Source organism: Lolium rigidum, chromosome 1, assembly GCF_022539505.1.
Source record: "Lolium rigidum isolate FL_2022 chromosome 1, APGP_CSIRO_Lrig_0.1, whole genome shotgun sequence".
In the NCBI taxonomy this organism is placed as follows: domain Eukaryota; kingdom Viridiplantae; phylum Streptophyta; class Magnoliopsida; order Poales; family Poaceae; genus Lolium; species Lolium rigidum.
This window is the reverse complement of record NC_061508.1, coordinates 113,098,282-113,110,204: the sequence shown is the minus strand read 5'-3', so window position 1 is coordinate 113,110,204 and position 11,923 is coordinate 113,098,282. Positions and strand designations below refer to the sequence as shown.

The window sequence follows — 11,923 nt, the reverse complement described above, 5'->3', positions numbered from 1 at the left end:
TTGAAGTATTGCCCAAAACTGAGAAATACTATGGTATCAAGAAACTGAAGTATTCCTTGTCGATGCACCGAAATACTTCAGTTTTGTAATACTTCAGTTTTAGAAATACTTTGTTGCCAAACTAAGCCTTAGTGTCCCTAACCCTATACTTATGGGGGTTAAGTGGACTTTTTTCCAAAACAGGGCCTGAGCCCTGCCTCTTCTCCCCTTCTCCCGCTCGCCCTCCCCGAAATCGCCATGGCTCCCGCCTCCCGCCCGCCGACGGCGACGCCTCCGGCCGCATCCTCCTCCCGGATAGACTCGCCGTCGCTCAAGGCAGCCCTCGCGATGGCTCTTATGCACTACAACCGCCTCCCCTCGAGAGCCGCCGCCGCCGCGGGCACCTCCACCCCGCCTCTCATCCACTGGAAGCGCAAGGTCTCATCCATTCCCCTTACCACAAGACCCTAATTCCTCCTCTACCTCATGCCCCCCTCTTCTCCCGCCCAGGCTAAGGAGCGGAAGCGCGAGATCCTCCGCCTCCGCGAAGAGCTCAAGATCCTCCAAGGTACCCGCGTTCGTTCGTTCGGTTTCCAGCGCCCCGTTGATGTGGCTTAGATTTGTTGTGCGGCCAGATGGGGTGCGCGGGGAGGAGACGGAGCCGCCAGTCGCGTCGTGCCGGTGCCACTTCTTCGATGGGTGCGGGGACCTACAGCCGCAGCAGCCGCCCGGTGGCGGGGAGCACTGGGTCGACGAGGTGCTGCGGAGGAGGTTCCTCAGATTGGGTACGGTTTTCAAGTCTGCGATCGAGATCTAACTAATTGGCCTCTATGCGATTTCTTTTCCTTTCGAATTTGAACATTTCTGTTCTGTAATTCAATCGCAACAGCGCGGTGGAAGGAGAAGCGGCGGAGACTGGATCGACCTCTTCCAGTCACTAGTTTGATGGGTAGGTGTACCGTTATGTTTTAACTATTTTCTCTGCACGAGTGTGTATGAACTGTGCGCCATTTGATGGTTTGGATCGTTCCACTCTTAATTACAGCTCCCAGTTTGAGGTTACTCTCGGAAAATTATATCTGCCTGATCCTCGTTTGAATTGTTTGGTTGTGCAGAGTTCAATAGAGAGGATGAGATACAGCAGCTTAGCTTGTCAACTGATTTCCTGGTGGAGCTATCAGATGGCATCTTTGCCAAAGTAAAATTTTATTCTCTCATTTTTTGTGGGTAAAGTTTTATTCTCTCATTGTGAGTAAGATCCATGTAACTTGTGTTTCTGAACTTGGATTAATTTTTTGCAGAGGGACTCTATGTCCTCATTTGCTACATTCTCTCACCAAGCAGTAGACTTCATTTTGGGTAAGTCAAATTCTGCTACTATACGGGTAATTAATCCATCCCACTTACCTAAGTTATGCATAGTCCGATCTGTGATGTGTAATCTAGTGAGATCTTAGTTAGGGAAATGTGTCTAGTAACTTGTAAGGCTGCTCCCAGCTGAGTCTGAAGTCTGATTATGGATATTGCTTGAACATAATAAACATGATATTACAGCATTGGTGTGTATTAATCGAAACGAATTACTATAGTTGAGATATTTGTACTTTCATAATTATAATATCGATGGAAGAAAGCGCAAACTTATTTTTAGCCTTCTACATTCTGTTTGTGCCGAACCATCACTATTTGGTCTCTATATACATTTCCATGCTTCAAGTAGGCGGGATATGATGTGGTTGGTTGAAATACTGAAATTTATGGCACACTCAGACTCAGGCTAAGTTTTATAGTACCCTAGTAGTTACCAGTTATCAGTTTAAGCAGGAAGCAGGATATAATTGACATGCAGACACATTTTACATGTACGTGAATAAATTATGTTGCTGATAATATCAATGTTTTGACATGGCAAACCAAGGGTATGTAGTTCAATACATGCCACATGTCCACAAAGCACTTCAAGCTTTTAGTCATCTTATATTTGGTTTCCAGTTTACTGTTTACTATAGCCATACAACACTATAGCATGATCAACAATCTTTTATGACATCCTAAGGCTGTGACCCCAAAATACAACGCAGGGATAATTACCAATATGTAAATGATGAAATTTTCTATAAATTTTTTCTGTTCAATATATATTTGATTGAAACAATAGTGTTATGAATTGTAATTTTTCAGCTTCACTAAGGAACATTCTATCAACAAAAAGGGAAAGGGAACTGGTTGAGGAGATAATTGATGGTCTAGTAGCACGTTTGATGAAAAGGATGTGTACCATTTCTGAAAATAATTGTACTTCAGATTCAGGTGATACTTATTTGATATGCTCTTTAAGTACTTCAGATGTTTTTTCTATATTCTTGCAAAAGGGTATACACAAGGTGATTGTCTGCCAGAATGATGCAATGCAAACTTGAGCTTGATATGGATTTCCGGTCCACAAGTTATTCTTGTTGGTCCGTAACTCATATTGTGTTTTAAAATTGTAATTATTTGCTGTGACCACAAGCCCAGGCTCTTTCTTTCATGATATAGCACAATTGGTTTGATGCTCCAAGGATCCTGGTAGTAGTTTTTTCAGGGTCCTGGACAGCACTGAGTTAGGCTTTGTAAATCATTGATAATATGCTTTGGCAATCTGGGAGATATTTTTGGCTTACAGTAGCATTTTGGTTTTACATTCCAACTTAGGCCCTTCTTCGTTTATCTTTTTAATTTGCCAGCCCTGAACATTTACGGTCATGTTTCGTTGTGCCCGGTTTTAATTAGCGCGTGGACTGGTCCGTGAGATTTTACGGGCCTCCCCAGCAGGAAACAAGTGTGAGAAAATAAATGACGAAGAAAATTCACGACAATCCAAGTGAACAATTATGGGGAGCTAATTTTCATGCCGGTTTTGGCTAAAAAAGGCTGAACCAAGCAGAGTCTTACGATAAAAATTTGTCCCAACTAAACATAACAAATATTAGTTTACTTTATATGATGTCCAGTAAGGAGCATAGAGTACATCTTACGAATTAAAATTAAACTCGCACTTCGTGTGGAACTCCTACCAGGTATGACAAATTAGTTATAGACTCTATGGTGTTTGTTTTACATTCTTACTTATAGGAAAATCATATCAATATGTTCTTTTACATTTGGTCGGATCTGCTGAGTGGTTACGTCAACAGATTTATGTAGTTATTTTGGCCATTTGATTGAAGAGTAAACTACACTGAACATAAACTATGAATTTTCAGTCATATCTGTGCTCCTGACATGACAAATAGCACACCTTGATTCTTTCCATTTTGTTCAACACTTCGCAGGATCAGTTGACTGCTCAGATGCCCAATTTTCTGTGCAGCACTTGTTCCGGAAGTTAGGACAGGAAGAGTTCATTGGTCAGCGGATAATCCTTGTAGTTTCTCAAAAGATCTCAAATCTATCAGAAATGTTACTTCTGGTAGATCCGTTTGATGATTCCTTCCCTGATATGCATGGCAATATGTTCATTATGTAAGCTTTAGCTGATCTTCTATACATTCTAATTTAGATTACAATAGAAGACTATTGATTTGTCCACTTAGGGCAATCACGACTGTCCAGTACTCCAGTCCAGTGTATCCATTTTAACTTCACCTGTTTAGAACAAAAGGTATTTGACACCTTAGCGCTGAAATATGTATGAAATACCAAGTAGCAGTTTGCACAGGGAAACTATTCTTACATGTGCAATAGTAGTCATTTAGTGAGTTATAGAAAATTGTTTACAGAAGGATACTATTTCCAGCTTGTGAAAAATGCTATGAATGGCCGATCAGTTACCCATTAATGGTTGTCAAATTTGGTTAATTAACAAGCTATAGCCCATTTAGTTGGCACCTGTAACTTCTGGCATCTTCCATGTGCAACAACTTCAGTAGTCTCACAGATTCCAAGTTTATTCCTTTATCTTGTTGATATTGCTGTCTGTATAGATGGATATGTGAAGAAGTAACTGAACATTTGAAGGAGACAACATCGCTACTTCCTGCCACCTCCTTTCAGAAATACATGATGGCGTAGAAAGCTTATATCCAAACTTCTCTATCTTGACAAGTAAAATATAAAAAAATTGCCATTAGATACGGGATGGAAATATGCTCACACCGTTCTTTTTTATAACTAAATAGTAACATATTCACACAAAATAATGATCAAAGCTGCAAATTGTAGAATGCAATCTGTGCTCATGTCTAAAACAACATCTCTATACCGGCAGAAGGTGTAGTTTCCTGTATGGATATTGCTAGATAATGATTATTCATGTATTATATAGTGATAATCCATCATAATCTTGGTAGACAATGTTTGTTAACAAATACTCCCTCCATCTCATAATATAAGATGTTACTACAACCAATATTGGATGTACTAACATCTTATATTATCGAACGGGGGGTACTAAACTATTAGTTCATGTAAATAATGTCAGGCTGTCAGTAAATATACTGTAGCCTATAGTTGTAAGGTTACATGTTTTCTTTTCTGATAATAATGTAGTTTCAGATGAGATGCATTCCCTTATCTGCATCACATTAAGCTAACACAAGCTGTACTCTGATATTCCAGTAACATCGATCTTGATGATATTAGTCGTACTTGATGGTATTAGTCGTACTCTTGAGTCATGATGCAGCTAGTGTGCTTGTTCTTTCAGGCTCACTAGAAATATGGTTGTGATTATGATCTCCAGTCGCATCATTCTTGGGGATTCTTCCAGTTGATGCAAAACTTGTTGCTCCCTCCGATCCATGATAAGTGTCGTGGTTTTAGTTCAAATTTGAACTAAAACCACAACACTTATTATGGATTGGAGGGAGTAATTTTTATTATCTGGAAATAAATACTTTCTGCTTCTCCCAAGATATCTTTTGTTATTTTGATTCTAAACTGTGTAACTGTATATTGTGCTTGATCACTATCCATTGCAGGATTCAATTAATCGAGTTTCTCATATCTGATTACATAAAAAATTGGCTATGTTGCGAGCAATTTGACAAAAGTTAGTGTTTTCTTTCCCCTGGCTACCCTTTTCCATGTTCATTATGTTTTACCAATGGTGTTGAATTCAACATGACAGTGTGAAAACTATCAGGGCCAGTTTACTTGATAAGAAATTGCATCATATCCACATCTAATTTTGACTCACTGGATTCTACTGGTTCAGTCTTTTGCAGTTAAATGACTTTGGTTTCAATACTGTATTTATAATTATGAGCTACACTCTAGCACCTCATACATATTACATGCTATAACTGCCCCACTAAGAGATTTTAGTATATTACATTGTGCATCTATAATCACAAATCTGCATTGATGAATACTGAAAAGTACACTCATATAATGCCACTACAAAGCGAGCTTCATTGCATCATGCTATGCTGCATCTTCCTGACAGTTCATTGCAAGAGTCTGATCAAATGACTGTTTTCCAGATTTTTTTGAAGAATGGGTCAGATCTATTCTCAAGGCACGCAAAGACTTGGAAGTCCTAGAAAACATAAATGGGCTGTATGTTGTGTACATTGAGCGAGTGGTTGGAAGGTTGGCAAGGGAGGTGGCTCCTGCTGCCCATCAGGGGAAGCTGAACCTTGACGTCTTCTCCAAACTCCTGTGCTGAGAACGTCCAGCCTAAGACTTGCCAATGTATTAACTCACAAGTCACTTGACTCACATGTTTGCAGTTCGCCTTCACTCGAGAAATTAGCTATCGTAGTCAACATGTTTAATAATTTTCTGTTTTGCTGTTATTCTGGAACCACATCTTGTCTCATTGTTCTCTAATACTCGCATAGTCAATTTCAGGATGCTTACCTACAGTAAGACGTTGCAGCAGCAAGCTGCTGTTCTTTTCCTCATTGTATGGCCAGGAACCAAGACATAGCCAAAGTATGTTATATTAACTCCCATCACGTGTGGATGCGTAGTTACTGCGAATCACTTTACTGTAACCATTTATGTACTGGAATTATTTATTCTAGAAACTTATATATATATGGATTCTGGCATATAAGAGAAACTTAAGAATCTATGGTGTATCTACCATTGGTTGGAATTGTTTGTTTCATAATTATATATAATTGCAACACCTTTCACTTCACAATCTTGCTTTGCACTCCATGTCTTTTACTCTAGAGACTCCAGAGTCTTGCAAGTATGATTCGTAGTTTCAAACTATATAAAGAACAAAAAAACATGATCATATTTTCTAATGATTATCTAGATGCTCAACAAAAAGAGGCAAGCTGTTGACTCCAGTACACTTGTGTGATATTCATAAGTATGCATGATCATGCCGTATCTGCTTTAAAATGGGGAATAATACTTTTCTTAACTTAGATAGTGCAAGGCCTTGTGTGCGCCGTGCAATGGGCGTTGTTGTCTGTTACTCTTAATGTGCACGTTTCTTCATTTCTAGTTGTCGTGTTGCAATCACAGTGTCAACTGGTGAGGCCAAACTAAATAACTTGGCGTGTTATGGCGACACTTTACTGAACAAGTAACTTCTTACTTTACAACTCTTATCCCGTCAGTCTCCTTATGTCTGAAAAAGCAATGGCTTTCTGGAACTGGAATTACTCCAACAAACAATCATCCTCATTCTCTCCCTATATCCAATAATTGTTACAAAATCTAATATGTTTATAGCGCAATTGTACATTGTTTCCCTTGAGAAATATGGACACTTGGACAGGTGCTGCATGCCTTTTCGCATCTGCGAATAACTTAGTTTTAACAGTGTTAGCTATATTAGTTTGCAACTGTGAGCTTCAAATATGTTTCAGTAACATAGCGAGGACAGCAAGCGCCACAGAATATCTTCATGGAAGGTGTGAGCATGCTCAAATAATACCCCCTCCGATCCTAAATATAAGCCGTATAGTTTTTAGCATGAATATTGGAGAACACACTTGGAGGCAAAGCTAGAGCAGATTTGGGCAAGATTACTCCTAACTAATTGACATGAGAAAATAGAGGAGTTCACATCAAATAAGTAAACATAATAAAATTTCTAAAAAAAATTCTCCATACACGTGATACAACGATATATCTTATATTTTGGATTTTTTCTCAAAAAACTATGTGGCTTATATCAAGAAACGGAGAGAGTATTAGGTTTGGGGCACACAAGGTCTAGCCATCAGTAGAAACACTTCCACTCTTATTTTGGGAAAGAATGAATTTGCACTCATCACCCTAAGACAAGTAGATAAGCCCTACTTAGCTTTATTGTCCAAATCAGTGTTCGTAGAGTTACATCGCCTTTCTAGTTGACAGCTATGATTGCCCCCTTTCTCTACTTGCATAACAACAACAACTCTCATGAAGAGAGATGACAGCTAATCATTCCGAGGCTCTTAAAATTCTTTGTATATCTTGGTTAAGCTCAGCTGCCCTCTTCACCTCATTGACAGGCCTCTATGCTTGATCAATGCAAGGTCCTTTTCATGGACACCGATATGATCCGGCATCTTGCGTCTCAATTGCAATTGACAAAAGTCGTGTGCTCCAGGGCCTGAATCCGGCCTTCTTCCCCGACTGAAACATCTGAATCCCAGGTTCGATACACGATTCACTCATCTTCTTATTGCCATTTGAACCGAAATGAGCTAGACGATGGCGAGTACACTTTACTTGATAGGTTAACTCACTGCTGAGGCTTACTGGGAAAACCAGACCGTTTACCCTCGGATGAAGGACTTACTGAATCGAGAGAGGTTGTCTTCTATACTTGAGACCTGAAGTGAAACAACCTTTGGAAATGTGTCCAAGACTGATGAGTTCTGTTGGACATCAAATCAGATGTTAAACTCTGTAAATTAAGCTACATAGTGACTGCGCAATGTGGTTATTACTGGTTAAGGCAATTGCTGGAATTCCACACAAAAACACTTTTGGCAACTATGTAATTTCTAGGTCAACGCATACGCTTAGGGGCTTTAAGGCAAGCAGCAATAGTTCAAGAAGTGTGGCAAGTTGTCGTGACACACTGTCACTAATCTACATTCTAGAACGCTTGCATGTACCCTGGGTACCAAGGCCCAATCACAGACTCAAATCCTCAAACGAACATGCAATTCCTGCCAATTATTGCCCAATCCAAGCATCGTCTCTGATTCCCACCGGTAATGTTTTCAGTGATGTTCTTGAATTTCAACCGATCGATGCAATATCAGTTCACGGTAATACAAACACACCATAATCTGTACTTTCCCAGAAATCATGGTGATGCATTATATAGATATCAACTGTACGTGACTACCAGATAACACGAGATAAGCCGATGGACGGAGACAAGTCGATGGAAGTGTCCTTCATCCCCACCGGTTTGTCCAAATGCCTCTTAGGACAGCGGCATCATGTCCATCGGCCATGTGATCCTTGAGATATCTGGATCAATTCTAACGGTCCAGGCAGCAATGTAATTGAGTTACTGGATGTCTGGCCAGTGTTTGTGTCACCTGTATGCAATGCAAGTACAAGCAGCTGGAAAGAGAAGTATTACTACTTGCAGAAACACCTCTTGTTTCTGATATTAATTAGTTGGGGAGTGGTGTATTTAACTGGTGTGCTTGCACACGTCAAGCTAGAGTGATGTGAACATATGAGAAAAAGATGACGCTAGTTGCATGTGAAGATAACTCGGTCGACATCTGGTGAAGGCCTCTTGGACTTTTGTCCAAAATGGTTGCTTCAGCATGCATTGCCCTTGCACTGTGTGTTTGTTGGCCACATGGGAGTGGTGTTTTGGAACATGGGTGCATATGCTCCCTATATTTTGAAATGCATCTTATGTATATTTTAAATTTCAAAAAAATTGAAACAAAAAATTTGTACGTACATCTTCACGTGCTACGCGCTCACAAAGTTGTTTCATAAAAAATCGACTTATCATGTGACGTGTGTAAAAAAGACAAAATTCAGTGCTAAAAATAATGCTTTTCACAAAATAAAGTTTCTCCTTTTTACATAGACCACAAAAAATATTGGTTTTTCGTGAAACTTAGCGAATGCACATACATTATGGAGATGTACATGTAGAATTTTTTATCCAAATTTTTTGACATCTCGAAATGTGTTATTTTGGTAGAGGGAGCATACGCACCCGGGAGCCGAATTGAATTTCCGTTGGCCACACGATGTACTAGGATAGTTTCAATGAGAAGATACGAGAGGGAACAGTGAGATGGTTAGCTAGCTAGCCTTGAAATGAGAACGCTCTGACATTCTTCTTTTTTCTATGCATGACTATTTCTTAGTTGTATACTGCAGCGAGGAGAGTTGCAATTAGCTTGTCCAGATCACTGGAGCCATTAATTGCAGGCTTGCTTTGCATGTCGTGTGACTAGCACAAAAGTATCTGACAAACAAAGGACACCGGCCGGTAAAGTAAGTAAAGGAAGAGAGGAGAGTCGTTTATAGGCCATAGCTAACACCATCTAAGGACTAGCTAGCGACTGCACTGACCCATGTTCATACGTTTCTGCAACAGAAAGCCACGCAAGTAAATGAATGGTAATCACATGGACTGTCGATGCCCAAAGGAAGACCAAGAAATGAGATCGAATGTGAATGAGAACGAACTCCATCGAACCCGTGATACACCGCAGAGGTGAACCGAGTAATCTTAGTCTTATAGGCAATTTGGGGTGCTATACACTGCTAATGCACGGTAGCACCTCTAGAAAGTTATGATTTCTTTTAATAAATATTGAGTTAGTTGACAAGATATGTTCTTATGACATTCTTAAAATCTCAATTCCATACTCGGTCTACCATTACAAATTTAGCTTTGATAGTGTTTCTATTTTTTTTGTCTTTATCTATATTTTTCTTTTTATTTTCTATGTGTGTATAAAATTTGCGGTTTATTTTTTCTAGGTTTATAGACAGATCTCTCATTCTTATTTTTAAAATTTACAAGAAATCAGAGGTGTTATTGTGCGTTGGTAACAAAGGTCTGTGGCGGAGCTACAACATCTGGAACCGGGAACCAGGGTGCCTAGAAGGTGCATCAACCGGTAAAAAACTTTATAAGGAGGTGCATATATGGTGAAAAAAATTTCATTTTACAAAATTTTTGTTTCTACCAGATCTTGTGCACCCCCTAGGATGCAGTAGATCCGACACCGGATATGGTAGTAGAATGCGCGGAAGGCGGACACAGTTTTGTATATGTATAGTACTCCCTCCGTTTTGAATTTCACTATGGAGTAGTTTTTTCTGAATCCTATGTATCTTGATGCATTTCAGTGTCTTTGTTCACTTATTTCAATTCGTATGTAGTCCACACTGAAATATCAAAAACATCTTATAATTTAAAACGGAGGGGTTGTCATGGATTTTTTTTTTTTTAAATTGTTTCATATTCACATTGCATTGTCTCGAGACAAAATATACATACTCCGTACATTTTTTATCGAGAACGTAGGGCATCATCGAGCTAGTTGATCCGATTACTGGAACAGTGAAGTTCATCATGGAGGCAGTACTGGTTTATACATATTGTTACTAAACAAACATCAAATCAAAGCATTTAACAGTAAGGCCATGCATGCACAGAGCAACTGTGATACGTACGTACGTAGTATAAGTACGAACGTACAAGATAGCTAGCTTGCAGCTAGTCGATCGATCGACATCATTATGGACGACGTGCGCACGCACGCCGTGCATGTCGATGCACCTTACAGCTTGAGCGACAGGTCGATGCCGTCGTCGCCGTCGCCGGCCGCGTGCACGCGGTGCCCGTAGCGGCGGCGCCCGCCGTCGGCGATCCAGCTGACGACGGCCGCGGCGGCGGCGGCGGACCCTGCTGCTTGAGCGCCGCTACCCACTCCACCCGGCGGCGAGTACCAACTGATCAAGTCGGAGGTGGGCGGGGAGGAGGAGGCGGCGGAGAGCTCGCGGCTGCGCTTGGCGAGGCTGCGCTCGAGCTTGTGCGCGTTCTGGTGGCCGCCCAGCGCCTGCGAGCTGTAGAACTTGCGTCGGCAGTAGGTGCACGAGAAGGTCCGGTCACCCTCGTCCATGGCGGCCACCGGCGGTGCCGTCCGCGGATGCCTCACGGCCGCTGCCGTCAGGTGGACGAGCCCCAGGTCCAGGTTCACGTCGCCGGCCGGCACCCTCGCACTCCCCATTTACTGGCGGCTATTGATAGATCGATCTCGGTGAGCTAGGTAAGAAGATAATTTGAGTCTGCTACGCGTTCAGTGCGCGCGGCATATATATATAGCAGAGCCGAACAGGAGGAGAGTGAGTATCAGCTCCAGCTTACCTCAGGCTCCAAGCAGCCCTGGACTGCACATAGCTTAGCTAGGTGTGCGAGGACGACTTAGTATGGGGGTTTTGTCAGGCGGTTGTCAAGCGCGCACGCAATTATTGAAGTTACCAGATGTGCAGCTGGTTGGTGCATGCCTGTAAATTTAGTACGCCTGTCACGCCGGAAGGATCTGCTTTATTAGTGTGTACGAATAGAGTATGTAGGCACATATCTTGATAGATTTGATGGTGATAGCAGATGAATCCATGTGGTTATTTAGCCATTACGGTTCCTTAACAAGCTTAAGGATCGGAGAGAGACTAGATAGGCTCATCAATAGAGAAGGACGTGCGTGCTGAAATGTCTCACTTGCCATACTGGGAAACCAAAAGATTAGTGAGCTCAAACAAGTTTTTTATATCGAAAATACATTTACGTATATGTGTGCACAATCATCAAATCAACTACTCCCTCCGTATCACATGTACATATTGTGATGTAGCCCCGCTCACCAACGACACTCCATCAAGACCAACTAGTCCCCCAAGTGGACCGATGACACGAGCCCGAGCCAAGGCTCTACATGATGAGGTGAACTCGCTCCTCACTACCCTTGATCTTGGTACCCCTTTGGATGGATTGCTACCTCATGCC

At 41.3% G+C, this 11,923-nt stretch overlaps 2 protein-coding genes across 4 annotated transcripts; one reads left to right on the top strand and one right to left on the bottom strand.

Moving 5' to 3' along the window:
• Positions 1-237: 237 nt before the first annotated feature.
• Positions 238-6,038, top strand: LOC124657175 (protein MULTIPOLAR SPINDLE 1-like). Of its 3 annotated transcripts, XM_047195889.1 has the most exons (11): positions 238-417; positions 490-547; positions 615-764; positions 869-928; positions 1,095-1,177; positions 1,281-1,338; positions 2,161-2,289; positions 3,294-3,483; positions 4,941-5,011; positions 5,445-5,655; positions 5,815-6,038. In XM_047195889.1, exons 1-10 carry the CDS (start codon positions 238-240, stop codon positions 5,627-5,629), a joined length of 1,164 nt encoding a protein of 387 aa, XP_047051845.1. In that variant the 3' UTR covers positions 5,630-5,655; positions 5,815-6,038. The 3 variants fall into 3 exon arrangements, 2 of the variants coding, with proteins under 2 accessions (XP_047051845.1, XP_047051755.1); XR_006988792.1 differs by having other exon boundaries at positions 361-547; positions 5,445-5,684; positions 5,724-6,038; XM_047195799.1 differs by having other exon boundaries at positions 361-547; positions 5,805-6,038.
• A 4,659-nt stretch (positions 6,039-10,697) lies between these two features.
• Positions 10,698-11,147, bottom strand: LOC124650182 (zinc finger protein 4-like). The gene has a single exon (XM_047189736.1). It carries the CDS (start codon positions 11,145-11,147, stop codon positions 10,698-10,700), a length of 450 nt encoding a protein of 149 aa, XP_047045692.1.
• Positions 11,148-11,923: the final 776 nt, after the last annotated feature.